The following is a 24,324-nucleotide window of genomic DNA, read 5'->3' on the forward strand; positions in this document are numbered from 1 at the left end:
CATTCTCCCTCGTTACGTCAGAATCGCCCTTCAAATCCATCCGATACACATTTTTTTACGGAAGGACTATGAAAATTGATTTTTTTTATCTCTTCTTATACTCCCGACACGATTCGACTGGAATACTCCACTATCGCAGCTCGGCAATCATAGTGACGTAACTAAAAAAGTGTAAATTTCACAGGAAAAGCAGTTTAAAATTTGCATTTCACTGATTATACAATTTCTTTAAAGTGGCATATTTTTTTTTAAGTTGCGCTCAACTTATGAAAAAGTGTTACGAAGAAAGATTTCTGCCTGTACAGATTTGTTTATTTTACGCATAGAAATTACAAATGTTCACTGGCGCGCGCAGAGAGGGGCCAAGGGGCTCCGGCATCCCCCAAAGAAGAAGGAAAAAGGAGATTGGTGTAACCAAGACCGAAGTAATTCAAGAGCACTGTAAAAAGAAAAGAAAACTAGTTTCTATTCTATAAATAATTTTTTGTAATCACCTAATGAATTTTGTTGCATTTGCATTAAAAGTATTTTTATCCCTTCGACCCGACCACCCCCAAGATTAAATCCTGAGTGGGCCACTGCAAATATGTAGCTACTAATAATGAAGAATCCGACAATTTTGTTCTAAAATTTTAATTCGAAGCTTCCAAGTATTCTTCTCTAAACTCTGCGAGACTAATCTCTGTCTGCAATTACTGTGACATCTCTTCTTCTGAAAGAAGTACGCTTGATGTCGATAACCAAATGCCAAACAACAAATCCTGCCACGTAGAAATATGCTGAAGATATGCTTTAAAGCGTAAAATATAAAGTAAGGTATAAAGTAAAAGACATACTTTTTTTTTCTTTAAAAAAAATCGATAATCAACCGGCAGAGAGATACAGGCGAAAAAAAGTTGTGGTTATTCTTTCTTTTTTCGGCTATTGCGGGTACAGGTTTATTTGGATCCAGTACCACTTTAATTTCAGCTTTTCATTAAAGGCCTGTACCAATATTGCCATATTTGCGAGGCTGGCTAAATAATCGACGCGAAACGCCACGATCTTTGGCCGAGCTTTCATTATCATAATTTATCCTCCGACCAGATTCACGACTTTCATTTGTAAAACGTTACAACTCACCCGCGAAGATGCACGTTTTTTAATAACAATTTTCCGCTTGTAATGAGTTTACTGGTTAATAAAAATTGGTGGGTAAAAATCGCGATTTTAATTAAAACGTGACTTATCCAACGAGATTTCTTCTCACAATACTATTTAATAAATAATAAAATAATCGAAAGTATGAACACCAGCTTCAGCGTAGAAATTGCTCGCACTTTCTATCAACAACTTTTACATTCACGTATTTCACCACAATGAAATCCTATTAACACTTCTAACAACAATTACAGGATGTGGCAATGCTGATAATGTCTTCTTTTGTTTCGATCGAAAGCAATCCCTTGCCAAAACTGTCACTTTGGTAGAGCATTTTAAAAACAACGCACCTCCGACCTTTTAATCATCTACTCGTTCACTATTCGAAACTGAAATGTCTCGTTGCATATTTTCTGCCAAATTGACAGCTCGAAAATCCATCGAAATTTCCAATGACTTTAATTACAGATACGTTTTTCTTGGATCGTGGAATCTTATTTAATAATATCGCACGAGTTTTGTTTGAAAAAAACGCATGTACATAAATATTAGCGATGGACACGCGAACTAAATGAAGCTTAAAAAGTTATTGACAGCGAGAAGGAAATTTTCCGCCCCGCAAATTGAAATGGAGTGCGTAAATACTCACGCAAACATTGCCGCTGGACTTCTTCCACGGAAGGCAGTCTTTGCAACACAGCGAAGCTTGTTGGCGAAAAATCGAATAGGCTCGAACCGAATACCGGCACTCGCGAGGAAGATCTACATGCGTTTCTTGTGACAGATCCTCGTGGATCTCCCACCTGGGAGGCGAAACTTTCTGCCGCGCAAGCTCCAATCATCCTGCCTTCTATAACGTTCAACGAACTTTTCTTATCGTTTATTCTTCAATTTCTCCTTCATCCCCTCGTACTCCATATTTAGATTTACTATTAGTTCCTTTCCGCCGCGATTTTCTATTTTTATTTATGTTTTTTTTTTTAGATCAGCCGTTTAATTATCTTCCGTTCCTTTCACAGCATACATGCAAGGGAACTTTAATAGAAATACCAGACAGTTTTTTTGTTGCTAATTTTTTATGCTTCGCGGTGAAAACTTTTCTTACAGATTAATGTTTGCTTTTCTATTTTCCTGCATGTCTTTCAAACTATCGTAGATACGACACGATTGTTAAAATGAAAATTGAATGGTTTCTATGCTGTATGAAACTGTACAATGAAATTGTTTAAAATTTGGAGTTTAAATTGATCAACGTTCCCCGCGACGAACATTTGAAAAATTTTATCGCGCAGTTTTGCAGATCGTAGAAAATTATTCGGTTCTTATTCTACGCACAATTATTTTATATCCGCTGTAGTTTTTGAGGTATATTGGAAAATAGGGAAGCACAAATGTTTTGCACCCCGAGGAACCAAGAAATAGAAAAAAAAATTCGATTGAGGTTTCCTACAAGCCCGCAAAGCTTCAAAAATATCGGAATTTTACCGAAGTTCCTTTGTTAGCAATATCGCTTTATACCTATTGTGCACCCCTTTTGAATTTTCTTTTTTCCATTGTTTTCATTCCGCGCTCCTTGTGCATTCGAGTCTTGCTAAATTTGAATGCCTTTTACAGCCATAGGAGGATAAAGATTCTTTGATTTATTACTAGGTGTTTTGAGAATATTGCAAAATCAGGAATTGTTGCGGCTGTTTCGTGTTCTTTTGGGGTGAATTTTTTTTTTTAAGTTACTTTAAACTGTAAGGTATGCGTGTATGCCGCCCGACATCTCCGATCGACGCAACGCCTTCCACGGTTGCCGGTGCGTCGATCGGAGATGTTGGGCGGCATACACGCATACCTTACAACTCGGCCGTCCTGACTATGACCGACCTCGGTCACCCGCACGTCTCTTAATTTCTATGGTTTTACAAAATACGTACATACACACACATGAATAGGTTAATACGTGTCTTAAAATATTAATTACATGAATATTAGAATGATAAATGATTAAAAGTAAGTGAATATTGTATATAGTAAAAGTAAGCAAATAAAATAGTTAAGGTAAGTTATCAGTTTGTAATCCCTTGTGCCAAAGCCGCAAGTTAGCCGCTTCCCATACTCCATGATATGGTTTTTGTGAAACTTGGAAACCTGCGACATCCTTTAATAGATAACGGTCATTACGCAATTTTTTATCGATCTCGTAAGGGCCTTTAAAAGAAGGTATAAGCTTTTTAGCTACACCAGGTGTGTTATCAAAATTTTTTACCATAACATAATCACCAACACTAAACTGGTGTCCTTTCTTTCGATGTTTATCGTAATTTTTTTTATTATATTCTTGCGAAAGTGTAGTCTTTACTTGTGCTTGAGCTCTAACGTTTTGAAGATCGCGGTTGTTGTCAGTGGTGGTATTTTCTAAATATTCACGAATACTATCTATATTTTTCCCTTTTTGTCTAACACCAAATAATAAAATACTTGGAATTTCTCCCGTTGACTTGTTGATGGTATTGTTCAGTGCGTATTCCACAAAACGAATCTTCTCTTTTACGTGGGTAAGTATAATACACGTTTCTGGGAAAGTGTTTCGCTTAGGGAAATTTTGAATTCTTACCGTATATATCTAAATAGTCGTTTATCGTGTTCTCGCGGTTTCTACTTAAATAACTTTTATACGTAAGAATCGTACAGTAGAATTTATTTCATGCACACCAGCAGTGTGCCATAATGATTATAGATTTGTTTACGATTAGAAACCGTCGCTGAATTTATTGATTTTTATCTAACATTATCCTCCCTTGTTTTTAGCAAGTCATTGCTAAAACAGCAACAAATAACATTTATGACTAACACTGCTATTCCAAAGCTATTCCAAATCTTTGTTAATCGACAGTATAATAGAAATAGAAATAGGATTGCGCTTTTGTATAGACACGACATTTGAAATAACTTTTTCTTATACAAATTTATACAAAATAAATACGGTATATTAGTGAATTTAGCAATTTTGTAAAAATCAAGAAATAATTTATTCACCTGTACTTCTTCAAAATTTTATTTCGTGCTTTTGGGAGTGCACACATAAACGACGCGAAAATGGGAATTAACATGCTTTAAAACAAGGGACAAGATTCAATGAGTGGAATATAATAATACCCTGTTTTCGGAAATAAACATAAATAAAACGTACAGACAGAATAAATTAATATGTTTCAAAGTAATATATCTAAATAAAATGTAACAGATGATTCTACGCGTAAGATCGAGAATAAAATTTATTTCTACGAGGCTTCGCATTTCAGAAAATTTGATTCGAATTTTTTTTGTTGAAAATATGTCTGCCTAACTAGAAATTGACGAAATGGATTAATAAATATCGTATAATTGCTGACGAAATGAATCCTTGTGCAAGAAAAACTCGAAATATCGTAAAATAACTCGTTTTTCAAACAACTCTAATGCATCTCGTTCAGTAGTTATAAACAAAGGATGTAAACAGATTCTTTGTCCATATTTGTGTAACTTCAGTTTCTACGAAAATGAATGTACGAAAGCTAAAAATAATAAAATGACGATGCTTTAATAAAATGATTTCCACCGAAACGTTTGCAACTTCATTTTGCATTAAAAAACAAGGGTTTCAATATATTCAGTTAATGCTAGTGGATGCTAAGAATATGGATAATTATTTGGCACGTAGAGAAAGTTTCAAATCGATGGGTTACTTCTTACGACGTGTCTTCTTTTCCCCGAAATCTGCACAAGCAACGCATCTAGGGGCATAAACCTCGGTGGAGACAGAGAAGAAGAAACCGCGACTGTTTGCGCATCGGTAGAACGAAAAGTGAAAGCCACGCGGCGCCAACAGGTAACTACGATCCCGATCGGCGGTCCGAAATTTCTAAAAAAAAAAAAACCGTCAAATGCCCTCCAGCCCCTCTCCGCGTGGAAATGGAAATCTGCTTCGAAGACGGGATCGATGGCGGCAGGAATCTCGTAAGGTTAACGACTCTCGATGCCGATGGTGCGTTTGGCAGAGGCATCTGAAGGGTGGCTCCGGTTCGATCCTGACATCGAAACCGAGAGACGCGCTGCCCCGGCTCTGTGTCACTGGGTCGCGGCGGAAACGGGGCTCGTGCGCGTGCGCGGTCCTTTTTGCGCCAACCACCGGGTCGCCCGCGGGGGTAGAGCCGAGGAATGGCAACTACAGAGAGATACAGGGCGGCGTTATGGGTGTCCAAACAGAGGCGGAAGATAAATAGGTGAGAGGACAGGCTGGTGGGTGGGGCAGGGAGGGTTGGCTTCGAGGGTGGCGAAGGTGGTGGGAGGCTAGCAGAAGTGCACGGGTGCAAAGGAGTGGTGGAAGGGTTTGGAGGGGCGAAGGAGCGAGATGGAGGATCGTGCAGTGAACGGGGTGAGATGATGCATCCCTTTCGGGAAGCGATAAGGGTGGAGAGGAAGGTTAGCGCGCGGGCAAGAGCGATGCGTGATGCACGGGGGAGCTGCGGGAGTAAGGGACTCGGCCGAAGGGCTGGAGCGAAGGAAAAGGGAAAGGGATAAGGAAGACGGTTGGGGGCGGAGAGGAAGAGAGCGCACGAGGGCGAAAGCTGAAAAGAGAGGGTAAGGACGAGTGTAACTCAACAGGGAAGCCGAAAGGAGGTTAGTAGAGAGTAACAGGGGCGCTGGTGGGGGGGGGGTGCGGGAAGGGGGTAAGAGAAGCCGAGTAGAGAGGGTGAGCGGCGCGCAGCATCCGAAGCATCAGAAAATATCCCCGATAGCGGCGTCGACGTTGGATAGTGCTCGTGAACGAACCCGTCTGTTCGGTGGTGAAAAAGTGCGCCCTGTCGAGGGCGGCCCCGTGCTAGGAAGGGTGAGAGGCATTGACTCCTGGTGACGTTCTCTCCTTCGCGATGCCCGCGGACCCTGTCGACGGGCCCTTCCGTCGACCACGTCCCAATCGCTACGCGCATCGAGTACACCCTACTCCGAGCCACCCTTCGATCCTTCGGGGAATGTTCTTCGAATCCTCGTGTTGCTTACGTTCGACACTTATGACAGATGGATTTTAATTCCGAGCTGCTGCTGTTCGCCCCTTTTCTGCTTATTCGTTCGCGAGCTTTCGCTTCGTTAGGGGGTTGTAAGGAAAGCATTGAGCGCGGAGAGTAGATTCAAATCCGCGTGACAGCTCGCAAGCATACGCGGGGACAGAGAACCACTTTTCTGTTTTGCGATTACAGTTACCCGTTTCGACCGATTAAACGCTGGAGTTCTGTAGTTTATTCGGGAAACGTATCCTTTCGAAGAACTTCTCCGTAAGCAAGTAATTCGTAAGGTAGAAAATGTCATTCGAAGTCGCCTGTTAATTATAAAATAGCATCCTTTGACAATTTTTCAAAGATAAACTTTAAAAAAAAGCATGTTCCAAGCTCCACTTAATTTTTAACTTACGGCAGTGGTAGTTTACCTCGCGAACTATTCAAATAAAACTATTACAAGTTTTTGTAAATTCCGTCTTCGTTTATCGCAAGTCTCTTGATAAATGAAAATTTCAATTTTCTCATTTGTTCCTTCCGTTAATTATAATTCCAGAGAAATTGATGTTAATCAAGCATGATTGCTGTTAAAAGTTAAACAAATTTAATCTCTCTCTCTCTCTCTCTCTCTCTCTCTGTCTCTCTCCTTCTATTGGATACGAATCACACATTTCTGAGAGACACAAAAGAAAAACCGACTCGTTACATTCACTTTATTTCGTACGCGTCGCGATGTTAAAGAACGCTGAAAATTCAACGATGAATGATGCATAATAAGGGTCAAGGACGGAAATCAGGTCGGTTCTGCTTGCAGTTTCTGGCAGCTCGATGTCGAGGTGCAAGAGCCCAACGAGATGACGTCCTCTTCTATCTGTTGACGTAATTTTCGGAGGATGTTTCGCAGGATGCAGCTGCAGTGGACATTTCTCCTACTGCAGATGATTAATTTGATTGTCTGGTAACGATTCAATTCATTTCTGCACTATTCAGAAGCAATCGAAACGCGATTCGCGCCCGACGAAAATACGTCGGTCACGTATGTACTTTCTTCAGCTCGAACGAATTCATTGATCCTTAATGAAGAAGCTTAAGAATAGAATATTAAAATTTCTACTTTACCTATAGCGTCCTAAAAATTCGTTGACACAGTTCAACCAACACTTTCTGCAGCTGTTTACGTTAATTTCATGAGAGACTCTTTATGCAGGAGTATATATAGTTCAAAGAATTTCTAAAAAATCATTAGCGCGTGTATACATCGGAGGGAAGGAATGTTTTCTAAAAAATCGCTCGGTGATTCTGGATTCTGGAAACTAGGTCAGTTCACAGCTCTGTTGTGAATAAAATTTGAGGGGGAAATTGATAGAGATTTATTGGCAACAAGGGGACACTCGACCTTGCTTATTATACTTATTTTACTATTTTTGCATATCGTATCAATTTTGTTTGTTTCATATACTCCACGATTTATTAAGTTCATATTTCTTCGCAAATTTCCAGTAACAAAATAATGCGAAGCTTCGCTTCGAAAATATAATTGGCGCATTGTTCGAAGAGAATACAACCGCGGGAAGTTTACGTACCTACTACTCAACTGTGCGTGTATTTCTCTCTACCAATTTTCTCTAATCACCCTTAGCAAAGAGCAATGACGCGGACCGGTTTCCAAAATCATCCTATTTAATAGTTTTAAATGTTGGCATTTTAAAAATTGTTGGATGTTGATTTATTAGGTTAAATTTTCTGGTATTTTCTATTAGGAGTATTTTCTGGTTAAATTTCAGGGCCAGTATTGAGAACACAGGGGTGTCCGACAGACTAGAAAATGTCACGCAAACTATATCGCGAATTCTCGATGGATACGATATTCGATTGAGGCCAAATTTCGGCGGTAAGTCCTCTCATTGTCAGTATAGTATACTTCTACCATCCCTCGACTCGCTCAAAGCGACTGAAACTGACCATAGTAGTTATTTAAGTAATTGCAATTACATCGGTAAATATTTATAAATCAAAGAAAAAAGTAATGATAATTAATATCGCAAAAATTATTGGTTCTTGGCGTTTTTACACGCAAATACACAATTTTCTACCAGCTAAGCATTAAATATTTAAATACACGGAAATAATATGTAAAAATTCAAATATCACTTTCTGTTTCAATTGATATTTCTGATATTTCTCTCGAGTCGATTTTTAATCTTCAAATTTTTACGCTTCGAAACTAGAGTGATATCTTCGCCAGAAACGTGGGGAACCGAAATTGCTGTGAAGAAAAATTTAATAAGTTACCTACCACGATTTCTTTACGGCTCATTGACCATGTCGAGGCCTCGATTACATAATCCGTTTAACGATGCTAATATTAATTTTCCTTAATCTCCATCCATTGTACTTCCTATAAAAAATGAACTATATCAAACTCGCTATCGTTTCGTTGCTTTATTTACATTCTCGTGATTTGATTTGTTCTCAGGTCAACCGCTTTTGGTCGGCATGGACCTCACGATCGCGAGTTTCGACGCAATCTCGGAAGTGAACATGGTGAATACATTTATGTTATTAATTGACTGCTTACGTTATTAATAGACTGCTGATGTTCTTGCAGATATCCCGTATACACGTGTACAGAAAATGTACGGAACATATGCAGCCTATTATACACTGTTGCACATATTGATGAAATATTAAATAACTTTTTGTTTTATTCATTATAACTGCAATTGCAGCGCGTCATGTCTATAGACTAGCACGATCAATTTATAGGCGAAAAGAGACGCGATAAGAGGGTATTTAAATGTGTAGATAACAATTTTAAATCTACACAGTAAAATTACATGTTTCTATGAGAAAAGGCCAACTTTTTTCTTTATAAATAATAAACGGGGAAATCGGAATAAAAAAAGCCCTCGTTGAACGATGTGGAATCTTATTACGATCCTACATGCAAAATTGCAAGTGAATTGCTTGAACGTAGCGCAAGTTTTTAGGCCCACCTTTTAGGTTTAGTCGTCTAAAACCGACAGACTTCCGGATATGTATGCATAACTTCCGAGAAACAATAGTTTTTTAACTGAAACTTTTTTTTTAAGTAGTTCATAATACTATGTAAAGATATTAAAAAAACGGGAAATCTTCATGAAGCCGTTGACTCGTAAAAAAATCCACAAAATATACACATTTTCCGAGGGTTCAAACGGGGGTATAAATACTAAATATTCCCTGACAATTTGCGAGTCCTGAAAATTTCTTGTAACAGCTCGTAGAGTTTCACTAATTATTTTATTAGTTCGAATAATAATTAAGATTCTCGTAAAAATAATTTTAATAAGAAATTCCAATTTTTGGGGGGAATATATCAGCTGCGTCCTCTCTTTGGGAGTTACCTACACTATGAGCTTGGGAATATGTACATTTTCCCTTTTAATATCAATTGTTTATGTTACTCGAAGCTATACGACTTCGTGTAGCCACTGACATTGCTCCTTTCGTCCGCAGGATTATACGATAACGATGTACTTGAATCAGTATTGGAAGGACGAAAGACTGGCGTTTTCCCAAGAAGAGGAGGTTCTCACTCTCAGCGGAGATTTCGCAGAAAAAATCTGGGTCCCCGACACGTTTTTCGCCAACGACAAAAACAGGTGCGTACGAAAGTTCTTTAGAATCTCGTACTGTCTGGACAGTTCGAAAAGAAATCCAAAACAAACGGTCTAATATAATAATTGAGGCTTTCGAGACCTAGATTCCCTACAGTACTAATAATTTATTTAAAACTGTCTCATCCGTTTCTGTTATTTAATCTGCTGAGTGGGTGATTTCTCCACCAGAAAAATTCCCTGGGCATTTTAAACTTCGCGTGGAAATATAATGGAGTTAAACTCGTTTAAAAAACAATAAACACTATCTAGTTGTGTAACGATGGGCTTTGTACATCTTTAAAGAAAATTTTTTGTCTAAGGAAAAGAAGATTCCTTAGGCAAAAATAAGTCGAAACTGCAGAAATTTTCTTCTCTCAAGAATTTTACTTTCGATTATATTAAAATTTGAAATCGTCTTGCTTATCTAATTTAAATTATTGTTCCAGAACACACTGTTTAACTTTCTGCTCTAGTGTCTGAACAGTAACTTCTCAAGATATCGAAAGTATTTGTGAACATTAAGAGTTTCTCGCCAGCAAAATTAATTTTTAAGAGTCCTCGCAAAATAACGGGATCTCCGAATCACCAATTCCTTAACCCTGTCAGCAATGGTCGTTTCATAACTTCTGTTGATTGAGAAAGTATCAGACTATTTCAAAAGTCTTTGTGTATTTTTGTTCAAACTTTATTGCGAAGAAAAACATAAAACGAAATATGTTTATCCTTAATATAATTTCCCCCCTTTTCAATGACTTCTTGCCATCGTTTCACTAACTGGTTTTGAGTTAAAAAATGCACTGGCTCCAGTTTCTAGTACTTCTATTTAGGGGTGTGCGGGTACCCGAGCAGACGGGTCGGGTCGAAAAATTTCGGGCGGGCTCGGGCGAGTAGCCGCAACATACGAATGTTGGGGTAGCCCGAAATTTTCGGGTGTCCGAAATTTTCGGGTGTCCGAAATTTTCGGGTGTCCGAAATTTTCGGGTGTCCGAAATTTTCGGGTGTCCGAAATTTTCGGGTATCTCGAAATTTACGGGTATCTCAAAATTTACGGGTAGCTCGAAATTTTCGGGCTCGGTTGGAAGAAGTCGGGCAGGTTCGGTCCAAGGCGTTATCGTCGTATTTCGTCATCGATTACCCATACAATCATAGCTAGGCACAAATTAAGGGGAGGTTCCGGTCTAGAGCCTATATAAATAGATGATCTTTAGGAATTAATTAAAAGAAAACTACTATATATAATATAATGAGACTTTTTGCATTGTATTAAGGATGTCTTAAGTTATAGAAATATATTTTTTGCTTTATAATTAATCATTGCAGACGGCACTGGGGAGTCGTTAAAGTCGTGGCGTCAAAAAATTCATCCAAATCGGTGGGACCTGTATCTCCAAAAGTTATTATCCGATTCCACTGAAACTTCTTTTGTTTCGAAGGATATACTTCCGGCTAGGGGGTAAACCAGAAGAAATAAAAAAATTACATTTTTTTAGAAAATAACGACATTTAAAGTTTGAAATCACTTTTTCCCTATATTTCTCGTCCTTTCAACGCCTTTAAAAATTATAAATTTTCAATTTTTTGTATTTTTTTCTGTTTTACCCCCTAGCCAGACGTATATTCTTCAAAATAAAAAAGTTTCAGTCGAATCGGATAATAACTTTTGAAGATACATGTCCGCCACTGAAATGCGTATAACTTCGGAAATTTTACGAATTTCAACAAATCCTTTTAGATACGTATTCCTAAAAGGTGGAACATTCGAAAAATGAAATAAAACAAAAAAAAAATGGATTTTCAGACCGGAACCTCCGCTTAAGTGACGTTCGTAGTGCATATATGCATATGTAGATGTATCCTATCAATTTCTTAATAATGTACAATATATACATTCAAGAACTTTTTCACACATATTATTAGCTATAATAGTATACTTTATTTTAAATTAGCATGTAAGAAACGATAACGCCTTGGACCGAACCCGCCAGAAATTTTCCGCACCCGCCCGAGACCATAATCTCGGGTACCCGCACACCCCTACTTCTATGTACATTAATATTTTCTATTAACAAGTAAACGAGCCAGTGAAACTGACAATGGAAATAAATAAATACAGTTTAATAATAATATTAGTAGCCGGTGTAGAATTTACCGATTCGTTGAATTTACAAAGCATACATGATTCGCATTAAAATTAGCCACCCTCTCACTCTAAATTCGCTTCACTGATTGAACGTTGACAGTGAACTGATGCTCGAAATAGAGACGAAGCGCACGTCGCAAGTGCGTCCTACGAAGTACCCAAAGACTTTTGAAATGGCCTGATAGCGAAAGTAGGTGGTAGGAGGAGGTTGAGAAAGAAAATGTTTGGTTTTCGGTTTGTTCGCAGTTTCTTGCACGACGTGACCGAGCGTAATAAACTCGTCCGGTTGTCCGGAGACGGATCTGTCACTTATGGCATGAGATTTACGACGACCCTGGCCTGCATGATGGATCTGCACTACTATCCGCTCGATTCGCAGAACTGCACCGTAGAGATCGAGAGCTGTACGATCGATATTACCCTTCGTAGCACCTCTCCTCTCCTCCCAACCCCGTTACTTGTACGGGGACACTAAGATAGAGGTTGAAGAATATGGTGGCACGTACAGGGTGTTTCAGAAAAGGGATACGGGATTTATAGGGTGGATACTGGATAGTACCTACCCACTAAGCTGACGAAGGGAGTTGGTCACCAAGGCAATTTTGTAGAAGCGATTTTTATAGAATTTAGCGAAGAGAATCAGGGGGTAGCGTTAAACAATTGAATTTAAGTAAATTTTCATTCCACACGAATTACATAATTCATCTTACCCTCCAATAAGCTAGATTAATAATATTTTAGAGAAATTCAAATTTTGTATAACGCTAATGTTATAGTTATAACCTGAAAAATACGATTCTATACAGCAAGGCATAATAAACATTGAACAACGATATAAAAAAAAAATAAAAAAATCATGGAAATAGGCCCCTTTTTCGACCGGCCAAGTAAATTGGACCCTTAACACACCTGAGTAAAAAAATCAGCCCCGCCAGAGTAAGGTTGCAAGTTACTCTCTGTGCGGATGCATATTATTGCACATATATTTTTATAGAATTTAGCGAAGAGAACCAACGTGTAGTATGGTAATATTGAAATAATCCTATGATAGTATGGTAGTATGATAATATTGAAATAATCCTATTTCAATATTATCTAATAATCCTATTTAAATAAACTATAATCCTATTTCAATATTATCCTATTTCAATATTATCTAATAATCCTATTTAAATAAACTATAATCCTATTTCAATATTATCCTATTTCAATATTATATAATAATCATATTTAAATAAACTATAATCCTATTTCAATATTATCCTATTTCAATATTATCTAATAATCCTATTTAAATAAACTATAATCCTATTTCAATATTATCCAATAATCCTATTTAAATAAACTATAATCCTATTTCAATATTATCCTATTTCAATATTATATAATAATCATATTTAAATAAACTATAATCCTATTTCAATATTATCATACTACCATACTATCATAGGATTATTTCAATATTATCATACTACACATTGATTCTCTTCGCTAAATTCTATAAAAATGTGTGTGCAATAATATGCATCCACACAGAGAGTAACTTGTAACCTTGCTCTGGCGGGGCTGATTTTTTTACTCAGGTGTGTTAAGGGTCCAATTTACTTAGCCGGTCGAAAAAGAGGCCTAATTCCATGATTTTTTTTTGTTCAATGTTTATTATTCCTTGCTGTATAGAATCGTATTTTTCAGGTTATAATTATAACATTAGCGTTATAGAAAAAATTGAATTTCGCTAAAATATTATTAATCAAGCTTATTGGAGGGTAAGATGAATTATGTATTTCGTGTAGAATGAAAATTTACTTAAGTTCAATTGTTTAACGCTAAGGTGGGGCGTTATATCAAATATAATTACAAATGTGTGGATTTAAATCGCAATGTTTGTGCCTCAGTGAGAACACAAGCCCTCTGCGGAAGCTCTCTTCGGCCTTAAAGTGGTCCTAAAATGATAATAATAGAATGATTATATCCTATAGGGGTGTACGCATAAAGTGGACTAGAATCCTCCAGGTATGAAAAATAGTTTCTGTTCCATTAACAAAACGCATCGAAAAATCGACAGAGAATCCAGAAGTTTTTCTTTACAAGGCCGCTATTTTGTAATCGCTGTTGATAAATCAATAAAATTCTAGTCCACTTTATGCGTACACCCCTATAGGACGTAATCATTATATTTTCATAATTTTAGGACCACTTCGACACCGGGAAGGACTTCCGCAGTGTTCTCACTAAATCCACAGATTCGTAATTATATTTTGGAAATATGAAAAATACAATTCTATACAGCAAGGAATAATAAATATTTAACAAAAAAAGCATTAAAGTCTGTACAATAGTTCCTGAAGAAAAAAATAGAATGGACCCGTGAGTACTTTTTATTCGTAAGGAGACTCCACGGTTCGTCCCCTAAAGATTTTCATAAAATTTGGAGTTGGAAGAATGAATCTTAACGTTAAAATAAAAATACTTGGAAAATAAGTTCTACCTCTACTTTGACGAAATTAATTTTTGCACCTTTGTGCTTTAAATATTCTTTACTTACAAGTGGACTCTACAGTTTTGATAAGTCTAAATTTTATTAAAATCCTCGGAGAATCAACCGTATTTAATATTCACTTGCATTATCAACCTGAAAAATTGCTTCGAACTTTACCAGAATTGATTTTTCTACCAAGGTTTGTTAAGCATATATTTCTCAGCTTAGCGAGCAGTATATAAATTCTATAAGTCTTGAATCTTTTTTCTGCAATACCCTAAATGTATATGCATGTACAGGGTGTGGATTAACTGGTGGTACAACTCAAAAGGTGTTGATTTTATATGAAAAATAGTTGAAAATGTAGAATAACATTTTTTGGGCTTTGTTTTCGAGAAACTTAGGACCACTCATGGAGTGTCAAAAGATAAGAGGAATGCATCTCCATTCCCCTTATGGAACCCCCTGCTGAGGCGACGAAGACCTCAAACGTATGTTGAAATAGAAAATGTAGAAAATCTTTTGCCGAAAAACTGACGAAAGTTTGACTTAAAATAAACGCTCGCCTTTATTTATGTCTACCGTGACATTTATTGTCCACTTTTGTCGCTACTATAAATATGCACCTAAATTCTCTGATCTCTTTCTTAGAACTCTCTGTATTCCTCAAATTTCCAAAGTGTCTAACAAAGTAATGATCAAGTTTCAGGAACTCTTTCGATTTGAATCTAGAAACGAAAAAGAAAATGTATAAAATTTAGCATTAAACAATTGAACTTGAATTTTTGTTTGTCCTCTTAAAAATTTTACGTTACAAATTCGTTAAAAAATTCGAGCAAGCTAAATTGTAGAAATTCTCCAGAAGTTCCAGAAATTCCTCGTTTTGGTCTCAATTTTTTCTCTCGGAAATACCATAATATTTCCGAATCCAACTTCTCTCTGCGATCGCGCATTGAGTGCTACAACCGTGAGAAATTTGGGCCTTAACGTAAAACCAAATCGAGGAAGCAGAATAAAATCTTTTTACTCGAGCCTTCGTTTCTGAGAAAATCGAGTACGAAAATTAAATTGCAAAAACAAGTAAAAATTATAGCTTCTCCAGCGATACGTTGTTTCGAAGAAAAATCGATTTTGAAGACGAGACCGATTCCCGGTCAAGCGCACGCGTATTCCACATTTCTTTTGCAAGCTCAATTGCTCAAAAACAAATCGTCGTTCAAAAAACAGTTATTCTACAATGTCGACGTATTTTTGCGCAAGGATGCATTTCATCCGCAATCGGATCTGTATGATTCGAGTAAAATGCATGGCAAGCTTAAGAGAACAATTCTCCCAGATGGTTACACGGTGCTGGACGTGGTGATGTATTGGAAAGAGACCCCAGTTCGCGGTGTCGAGGAAGCAGAGCTGCCACAATTCACGATAATCGGATACGAAACGAACGACCGCAAGGAGAGGCTGGCGACTGGGATATACCAAAGGCTTTCATTGAGCTTCAAGCTGCAAAGGAACATCGGCTACTTCGTCTTCCAAACATATTTGCCCAGCATCTTAATCGTGATGCTGAGCTGGGTCAGTTTCTGGATCAATCACGAGGCAACCAGTGCGAGGGTAGCTCTCGGTAAACAATCGTTTCTATTTTCGCTTATGCTGTTGCTGCAGTGGTGGGCAAAAGAAAGTTTGGAAACACATACTTTTACATGTCATAGTGGAGTTAGTTAAGGGGGTAGGTTACCCTCGATAGCTCTAAGAAAGGCCCATTTTCAAACGCAAATTGTAAAATGATAAATAACAGTAGAGAGAATGTTTTTATCTAGTTTTAATCGTTATTCTATTAGCTTTAACACAAAAAAAGAAAAGTCTAAATATCTCTATGTACATAAAAGTTGTGAGTAAAAACGTAAAGGCGTGTTACGCGGTACACCGTTCGATGTTGAACATAAAATCTCGAAAACCGCTCCAACGATTTGGATGAAAATTTAATGAGAGATGCAGAAAACCATTCCCTACGATGTGTCGGGAGCAGAATTTCGAGATGAACTCTTAAAAAAAAGATACAAAATATTTTTCACACAAGAAATCGATAAAATCGTATTTTTCAACATAAAAATTGTATTATTTTTTTTCTCGAAAATCTGCTTCCGACACATCGTAGAGAATGGTTTTCTGCATCTCTGATTAAATTTTCATCCAAATCGTTGGAGCGGTTTTCGAGATTTTATGTTCACCATCAAACGGTGTACCGCGTACACGCCTTTACGTTTTTACTCACAACTTTTATGTACATAGAGATATTTAGACTTTTCTTTTTTTGTGTTAAAGCTAATAGAATAACGTTTAAAACTAGAAAAAAACATTCTCTCTACTGTTATTTATCATTTTACAATTTGCGTTTGAAAATGGGCCTTTCTTAGGGCTATCGAGGGTAACCTACCCCCTTAAGTTAGTACTTAAAGGGTCTCCCTAGTTTGACGCTCTGAAAATAAGGCAAATTTTCAGGAGTTTCTTAAAAGAAACGTATCGAGTATTATACATCCAAACTTTGTAGATTTATTAATTAACATTCGAAGAATGTGCTCAATTTTTTTATGGAACAATAATAATTCTGTTGAAAGTTACGGACAGTAACTCTCTGTAATAGAACTGTCTTATTTTTGTCAGCAAGTTTAAACTTCCTTTTGTCCATTACTATACATGAATCGATTTAAGATACTTCACCGCGTTCTTATTATAAATCACGGTCGATGAGAAGCAGTAAATCTCGTAGTGGCATGTCTGCTTGTGAAAGAAAGTAGTGAGTAAATAGAAGTAATTGATGCTTGCAATACCAAGGTTGACAAAAAAATAACAAGACCGAAAGGTTCTAACATTTTCATGGGCATCGGCGTGTTTTCACGCCACAGGATTTCCAAGCTTTCCATGGTTTTGGCATATTTTCACCTCGATATTTTCTGAAAACCATCGAAAGTGTTGCTTGACGGAGGTCACTATCAAGGTGTCCGGCGCTGATTTTTATTCTCCATGAAATATGTTAAGCACAAACATCTAGGAAACACGTATTTTTTCATTTCTGCTCCATCGAAATTTTAAGGGGTGAAACACCCCCTCAGAGTTCGAAAATAGGCAATTCCCGAATGAAGGGTATCGATATCTAACAAATTACGTGTATTTTAGAAGAAATACATATTGGATCGATTTTATTTTCAATTTAGCGTTAATGTGGTGTCCTACACTTCTGCTAGGAATTGCTCAACACATATGTAATGAAATCTATTCAACTGCAGAAGAGGTGTTCCATAAACTAATTGTTTGGCCTCTTTTTTTGCCCGACCACGTATATCCATAAGTCTCGCGCTGTTTTTTGAAATGCCTGTTTGGATTCTTATTGGGCGTAAATATTTAATATTTAGATAAATTGTCAAAAGTAAAGTAGTGCAGTGAAATATTTTTTTTTTTTTTTAAGAGAAAATTCACAAAAGGATACGAGAATATTTGTTTTTAATTTGAAAAATGACTGTGATGTTTCGGAACTTTTGGAACTCCAATAATAATAATTGCAACACTAGTGAAATATCGGAAGCATGTTCTAATAGAACACTCCAATGGACGTAAATATCTCTATTAGCTCTGGTTAATGGTTAATAGCGAATTTTAAATTTTAAAAAAATTTTGTTGGCATTTAACTCTTTAAGGAAGTGTAAAGTATATTTTATATCAAATTTAATTCGTATACGTGTACATACAGTTGAATATATTTTACGAAAATTACAAAGCTTTAAAATCACATCGAAACTGAAAATTCAGGATCCTTATATTCCTTTTTAAGCATAAGTTAACCCAAACAGTGAAAATTTACGCTTATAGCGACGTGGTTTGATAGTTAGTGATAAGATACTTGTCAGAGTTTTTAAACAAAATTAATTAGATATTAATGTAATATACCATCCCATTTCCAATTGGTCACAAAGTAAAACATTTATGCACCGCCTTATATTTGCACCAATACGTAGAATAGTAGTTTCTGTTCGTACAAGTTACTATTTATTTATGTATTTTGCTGTTTTGTAGGTATAACGACAGTCCTTACAATGACTACGATTTCGACAGGTGTACGTAGCTCACTACCACGTATCAGCTACGTGAAGGCTATCGACATTTATTTAGTAATGTGTTTCGTTTTCGTCTTTGCGGCTCTGCTCGAGTATGCCGCTGTTAATTACACTTACTGGGGCGCCAGAGCCAAGAAGAAGACGAAAAAGAAAGAAACTGACGACAAGAAGGTTATTTCCTCCAAGTCGGGTAAGATTTCGTAATTTACGTTAGTCACACAAAACAATACAATAAAAACACCCCACTTATACAATTTCTCTTACATCCATACTATACACTCGTCCCTCGATTTAGGCGGAGTATTCGTTCTACATGGCTTTCCTTTTACACGATTGAGAATCATCGAAACATTTATTTCGCATATTTGCGCATAAACAGTATTAATGAAAATTCAGGGAAGCAAAATTGAATTTTATTCGTTGACGCTGTCAGTACTGTACTGAAAAGCAGTGAACCTTCCCTTTTTAATTGGTTCGAAGTTACTATCCTCATCGCTGGAAATATTTGACACTGAACACGCAATATCCTGATGCAAAATGACATCGAAAAGCCCTTTACCGTTTTAAGATCCGAGGCCTCGTTCTCGAGATATTAACAGTTGAATATTAGCGGTCCACGTTCCGGGCCGCGCAGTTTAAAGCCGAGGCAGCTGAGCGCGGAGCAGTGACCGCGCGCACTTATACGCAGGAGGCACGCGTAGGTACGCCCCGCCAAACACAGTAGAGCCGACCGCGCTGGTTGAAACCGTGAACACTCCTGCGTGTGCGTGCGGGCGGTCACTGCTCCAAGCTGTCTCGGCTTTAAACTGCGCGTCTCGAGACCACAAACGGAGCCGCCAAATCGAGAGATGGGTGTACACGAATGTAATAAAAAGTGTTTGTTCCTCCATTATTCTTTCTGAATTACCAACTCTAACTTAAAATAAAGGATCGCTGTTGCGTCTTTATACATTCAGCACATCCAAACTCAGCAACAGTCACAAGGTAAAAATAAACAGAGGAACGAAAAGAGAACTAATTTTTAGGGAGTAAAGCAAGCTCGCCGTTTCCTGGTTCAACGGAAGCGGACATAATAGAACTTCAAGATATCCGACTGTCTCCTCTGCCGAGCATCAGGAACAGGTCAGGCCTGGTCAGCGGTAGCTCGACGCCTGGAACCGGAAGAGAGCACGATCCGGCCAAATTTCCCCCTAGTTTTCGCATATCCAGGGTCGCCGCCTACAATACCCACGGAAGGAACGCTGGCCTTAGATACAGAGGGCCCAAACAGCACAGACCGAAGGTAAACGTTCGCGAGCTTCGTTCTTTGCTTAAGGGGGTATACCCGTTTGAACCCTCGGAAAATGTATACATTTTGTGGATTTTTTTACAAGTCAACGGTTTGATGCAGATTTCCCGTTTTTTAACTATGTTTACATAGTATTATGAACTACTTATAAAAAAAGTTTCAGTTAAAAAACTATTGTTTTTCGGAAGTTACGGATACATGTCCGAAAGTCTCTCGATTTTAGACGGCTAAACGGTGGCCCTAAAAACTCGCGCTACGTTCAACCAATTCACTTCCAATTTTGCATGCAGGATCATAATAAGATTCCGCATCGTCCAACGAAGGCTTTTTTTATTTCGATTCCCCGTTTATTATTTATAAAGGAAAAAGGTGGATTTTTCTCTTAGAAAAATTTAACTTTACCTTTGATCTCTCACCATTTCTTTATTTTTCAAAATTTTCAAAATCGCCTTCGTTGGACGATGTGGAATCTTATTATGATTCTGCATGCAAAATTTGAAGTAAATTGGTTGAACGTAGCGCGAGTTTTTAGGGCCACCGTTTAGCCGTCTAAAATCGAGAGACTTTCGGACATGTATCCGTAACTTCCGAAAAACAATAGTTTTTTAACTGAAACTTTTTTTATAAGTAGTTCATAATACTATGTAAACATAGTTAAAAAACGAGAAATCTGCATCAAACCGTTGACTTGTAAAAAAATCCACAAAATGTATACATTTTCCGAGGGTTCAAACGGGTATACCCCCTTAACTGAGTCATCATACTCCAACGACCACTGATACAACGGAGAAGGCACCTTTTCTAGTCGCGTCCTAACTTACCGATGCGCAAACTAACAAGGAACACCACCCAACTGTTATACACCGATTTTGACGAGGTTTACGTAGATTATAGTTCTCGAAAAAATATTCGACACGTTTTATTCTTATCGGCAAACGTCCATATCTTAAGGGTGAAATCAGCCCTCAAAGTTGGGGTGACTATCACGTTTGCTCCAATATCTCGGAAACTATGCATTACAGAGAAAAATCTTTTAGACGAAAATGATCTACGAAACATTTTATTCGTAATTAACGAACGGAACAGAGTATACAAATCTTGTGCGCATAGAGGTCGTCGCTTTTAATCCTAAATATTTTATATTTTAAAAACGGTGTTCCCACAGGGTTACCAGCATTTCAAATTACATAACCTAAGATTTTTTCAATGTGGTTTCTAATAAAAAATGCTCAACACGAGACATCTTTTGCAAATGATCTACAAAAATTAGTAAAATAACGGATTCAAAACGCGATTTAAAATTTGTCGATTAATGAAAATTGGTCGAGAAACTGAAACCGGAATTCTGGAACAAAAATGTAAAAGGTGGCAGCCCTAAATTGCGTAACTTCCACGAAATTCTAAAGCAATTGTGTAAAGAACGTACGAATTGATTTAAAACGTTAAATTACGAAATGAATCCGCGTAAGTGGAAATAAACAAATGGAACCGTGATTACAGGTATTGCACGCGATACGAAGAGGAGCGTCCGTGTTGCGAGTGTCGATGCCTAAAATCAAGGATGTGAATATTATCGACAAATATTCGAGAATCATATTTCCGGTCAGTTTTATGATCTTCAACGCCATCTACTGGGTATTCTACTTTCTCTGAATCCAATCATCAGACACGTCTCGCCATCTGTCGGGACGACGAAAGATAAAAAGGACCAATCGATAATCGAGAGCATATTATGGACTTCAATGGATAATCGACTCGATTCGAAGTCGAACGCAGCCTCGAAGCGCCGAGCTCGGATTTAATACGAGACGAAGCATCGAGCCGCGATTTAAATTGAAATCTGTCATTCTCGACCGACGGGAGCAGGTATCGAAAGTACTGAATCGAAAGCTGCCAATATTTATCGACGAGAAGATATTTTCGAGGTACATCGATTAAATCGCGAGATATAACGAATCGATATTTTAGGAGATACGTTCCTAACCAATAGCTCGCCAATTCGAATGGTTACATCCGCCATGCGAATGTATCGAATCCTTAAAGAATTTCCCAAGGCGATAGCTAGAATCAAAATTTCTTAAGAAATTGCTGAACATACCTTAACATTCAATTCACAACTGGCAAACGCAAGATTAAGATTTCTTTGGAAACATTAAATCGTCGATACCGAATATTCAATGGTGCATCACCGCGCAGGCGTAAGAAGCGCGCGCTTGGGGGCCTCAAAGAGAAATACGAAAGAAAACCGAATCCTCTTATTTTTCACATTCTTTTAATTAATAAAAGATACGAAATATTGAAAATAATAAAGACAAATTCTGTTGTGTTCTATGATATTATTCTCATAGCGGATAACAATTTTTTGCGTGTTATGAACAAAAGAGCTAGTTCTATTATATTTTTATTTTTAAAAAAAAAAAGAATATTATTATGAATTATTAAGGAGGGTCTAAAAGTCAGGTTGCTCTTAATGCCACCGAGTGCTTAATCCGTCGTTGTAAATACTATCGTTGGTATCAATATTTGACGGGATTTGAATATCAAGTCGACGAAAGTCATTGAAAAAAAGAGGGTAAAAATTTCGAACGAAAGCATTTAAACTATAGAAACATATATCATAACTAGAGTAGTTTTCGATTAACAAATTCTAATTACCATTACCGTAGCTGGCAGATAACGTTACTGTTACATTTCCACGTGAATTAATCCGCAAACCGAGTGTCGCAAACTTTCGCCGTTAAACCGCCTTCCGTTTTTTTCTCTCGACAGTGGCGCGAACAATTAAAAGCGGCGCAGACGTGAGGATGAATTTTCTTCATTTGGTTTTCAAAGTTTTATAACACCGTAATTTTGTAATGTACATACGTGCATGTACAGGGTGGTAAAAAAGGGGTGAGAACTTATTAAATATAAAATTCACATTATATTCGGGAAGAAAATAATTTGACCATTTTTGCATTGCCATTCGAATGTGTACTCTAACTCTATCAAAGTGAACATTTTATTTATGTTGAATGAGTAAATGTGTTCGTAGGAGAACATCTTAAACAAAAATTCAGATTTCGATGAGATTTTACAAGTTTGAAGGAGACTACAATATTGTCTTTGGCTGAAAAGAGATTTTACATATGAAACACTCTTTTCAATAATGATTCCTCGAACTTTTCGAAAATCAAGGAAACTTTTGCAGCATTGTCAACATATTATCATAGCGATCATTAAGCAGAGAAATGTTTTCTTGAATCCCCGGTGAATATTTTTGTAGGTGGACATTTAAATAAAAACTTTTTCAATTCAATTCAATGGGGTGTTTCGTTGTGAAAATATTTTCTAGCCATTGCGAGAAATTATTAAACTTTTCTACAAACCAGCAGTACCTCATTAAAACCTAAATTTTTGAATTACTGTCGTATCATTGTTAGCTCGAAATATACACCCCCTCCCACCCGCACCCCTTAAACCCTGAAACCTTTTTTCGCAACACCCTTCGTAACACAGCCGAGTGATCGTCGATTGTTCGTTTAAATGATGTCGACAGTACGTGAAAGAGCATTCAAATTAATTTCTTGGCATTCAAAATATTCTATGAAAATTGACAATTTACAATTCCGTTGCTTCGAAAGAAAATGAACTGCTGCTGACTGGATAAATTATCGTATACCACGTACAATGCAATATTTTCCAGCATAGAACGCGAATTTCAATTTATCGTAGCGGTAAAAGGAGGAACCGATGCGAATTGGAACAGGATATAAAACAGTATTTCCGGTATCGGTTAGACCACGCTTAACAGATCGTTCGAATGTTAATGATTAACGATAAAGTGTGAAGCGAAAGGGAGAAGATGTGTTTCGAGGAGTGCGAGAACGTGTGAGTGAGTGTGAGAGAGAGAGAGAGAGGGGAAGAATCGTCTTTTTCTAGGAAATATTTTTCTGAGAGAATCAAATGCGATCCGTACGGATTGCGCGTCGTAACGTTAATTATTTTAATATAAATTGTAACTGTAATTTTAAGCCGATTAAATTTAGCGATTTAAAGAAATTCTTTGACTTTTCACTTCATTTACTGAACTGCGATATAACTAATATTATGCAAAAGAAATGCGCGATAAACAACGACCATCTTAAACAAACTGAATTTCTAGCCATTAGTTTTGAAAATTGAAATAATTTTTCGTAACGTTCTTCTCGTTCATTGAGTAGATATTGCGCAATACAAATATGACCTTTGTTAAGCAGTGACTTTACTTGAAAATTAAGCCTCGGGTGAAAAAAGTTTATTCCACCCTTCTGATTTATTTTTGCCGATTTATTTTTATTTCCGTCCTTTCGGCCGCACCCTGTATAGCATTGTTTCTATTGCGTTATTCCTTCGGTGAATGCATGGAAAATACAATGATGCGCGTTTTGTCGAGAAATATTTTGACGATACAGGGCCTTCATCGAAACAGATTGCAAACATTTCTCAGTACTTGTTTTGTAACGCGATTTTAGTAGACTGCACCTA

General features: G+C 37.2%; 2 protein-coding genes across 6 annotated transcripts in view; one reads left to right on the forward strand and one right to left on the reverse strand.

The window, feature by feature from the left end:
* LOC143367696 (gamma-aminobutyric acid receptor subunit alpha-6) overlaps positions 1-18,752 on the reverse strand; it is a 35,546-nt gene extending 16,794 nt beyond the window's left edge. The window contains exon 1 of one of the 2 annotated variants that reach the window (XM_076809777.1): positions 18,648-18,752. Coding sequence is in view for 1 of the 2 variants with exons in the window: in XM_076809776.1 (XP_076665891.1) it covers positions 1,790-1,797 (8 nt within the window). In the remaining variant the exon portion in view is untranslated. Of the gene's footprint in view, positions 1-1,789; positions 1,975-18,647 lie in introns of those variants that run through there. The other variant, XM_076809776.1, reaches the window with a different exon arrangement.
* Lcch3 (Ligand-gated chloride channel homolog 3) lies at positions 5,527-23,859 on the forward strand. 4 transcript variants are annotated; one of them, XM_076809780.1, is made up of 10 exons: positions 5,527-5,787; positions 6,976-7,119; positions 7,946-8,052; positions 8,638-8,705; positions 9,660-9,805; positions 12,189-12,346; positions 15,758-16,042; positions 18,490-18,720; positions 19,556-19,812; positions 21,319-23,859. In XM_076809780.1, the coding sequence occupies exons 2-10, from the start codon at positions 7,055-7,057 to the stop codon at positions 21,469-21,471; spliced, it is 1,470 nt and encodes a 489-aa protein (XP_076665895.1). In that variant the 5' UTR covers positions 5,527-5,787; positions 6,976-7,054; the 3' UTR covers positions 21,472-23,859. The 4 variants fall into 4 exon arrangements, with proteins under 4 accessions (XP_076665895.1, XP_076665894.1, XP_076665893.1 ...); XM_076809779.1 differs by having other exon boundaries at positions 5,527-5,748; XM_076809778.1 differs by lacking the exon at positions 5,527-5,787 and adding an exon at positions 5,866-5,998.
* Positions 23,860-24,324: the final 465 nt, after the last annotated feature.

The sequence above is a fragment of the Andrena cerasifolii genome, chromosome 4 (assembly GCF_050908995.1).
Source record: "Andrena cerasifolii isolate SP2316 chromosome 4, iyAndCera1_principal, whole genome shotgun sequence".
NCBI lineage: Eukaryota > Metazoa > Arthropoda > Insecta > Hymenoptera > Andrenidae > Andrena > Andrena cerasifolii.

Coding starts and splice junctions, on each gene's coding strand:
- Lcch3 (XM_076809780.1), top strand. CDS start 7,055: ATGTTTCGCAGGATGCAGCTGCAGTGGACATTTCTCCTACTGCAGATG. Junction 8,053..8,637: donor ATTGAGGCCAAATTTCGGCG/GTAAGTCCTCTC, acceptor ATTTGTTCTCAG/GTCAACCGCTTTTGGTCGGC. Junction 8,706..9,659: donor CAATCTCGGAAGTGAACATG/GTGAATACATTT, acceptor TTTCGTCCGCAG/GATTATACGATAACGATGTA.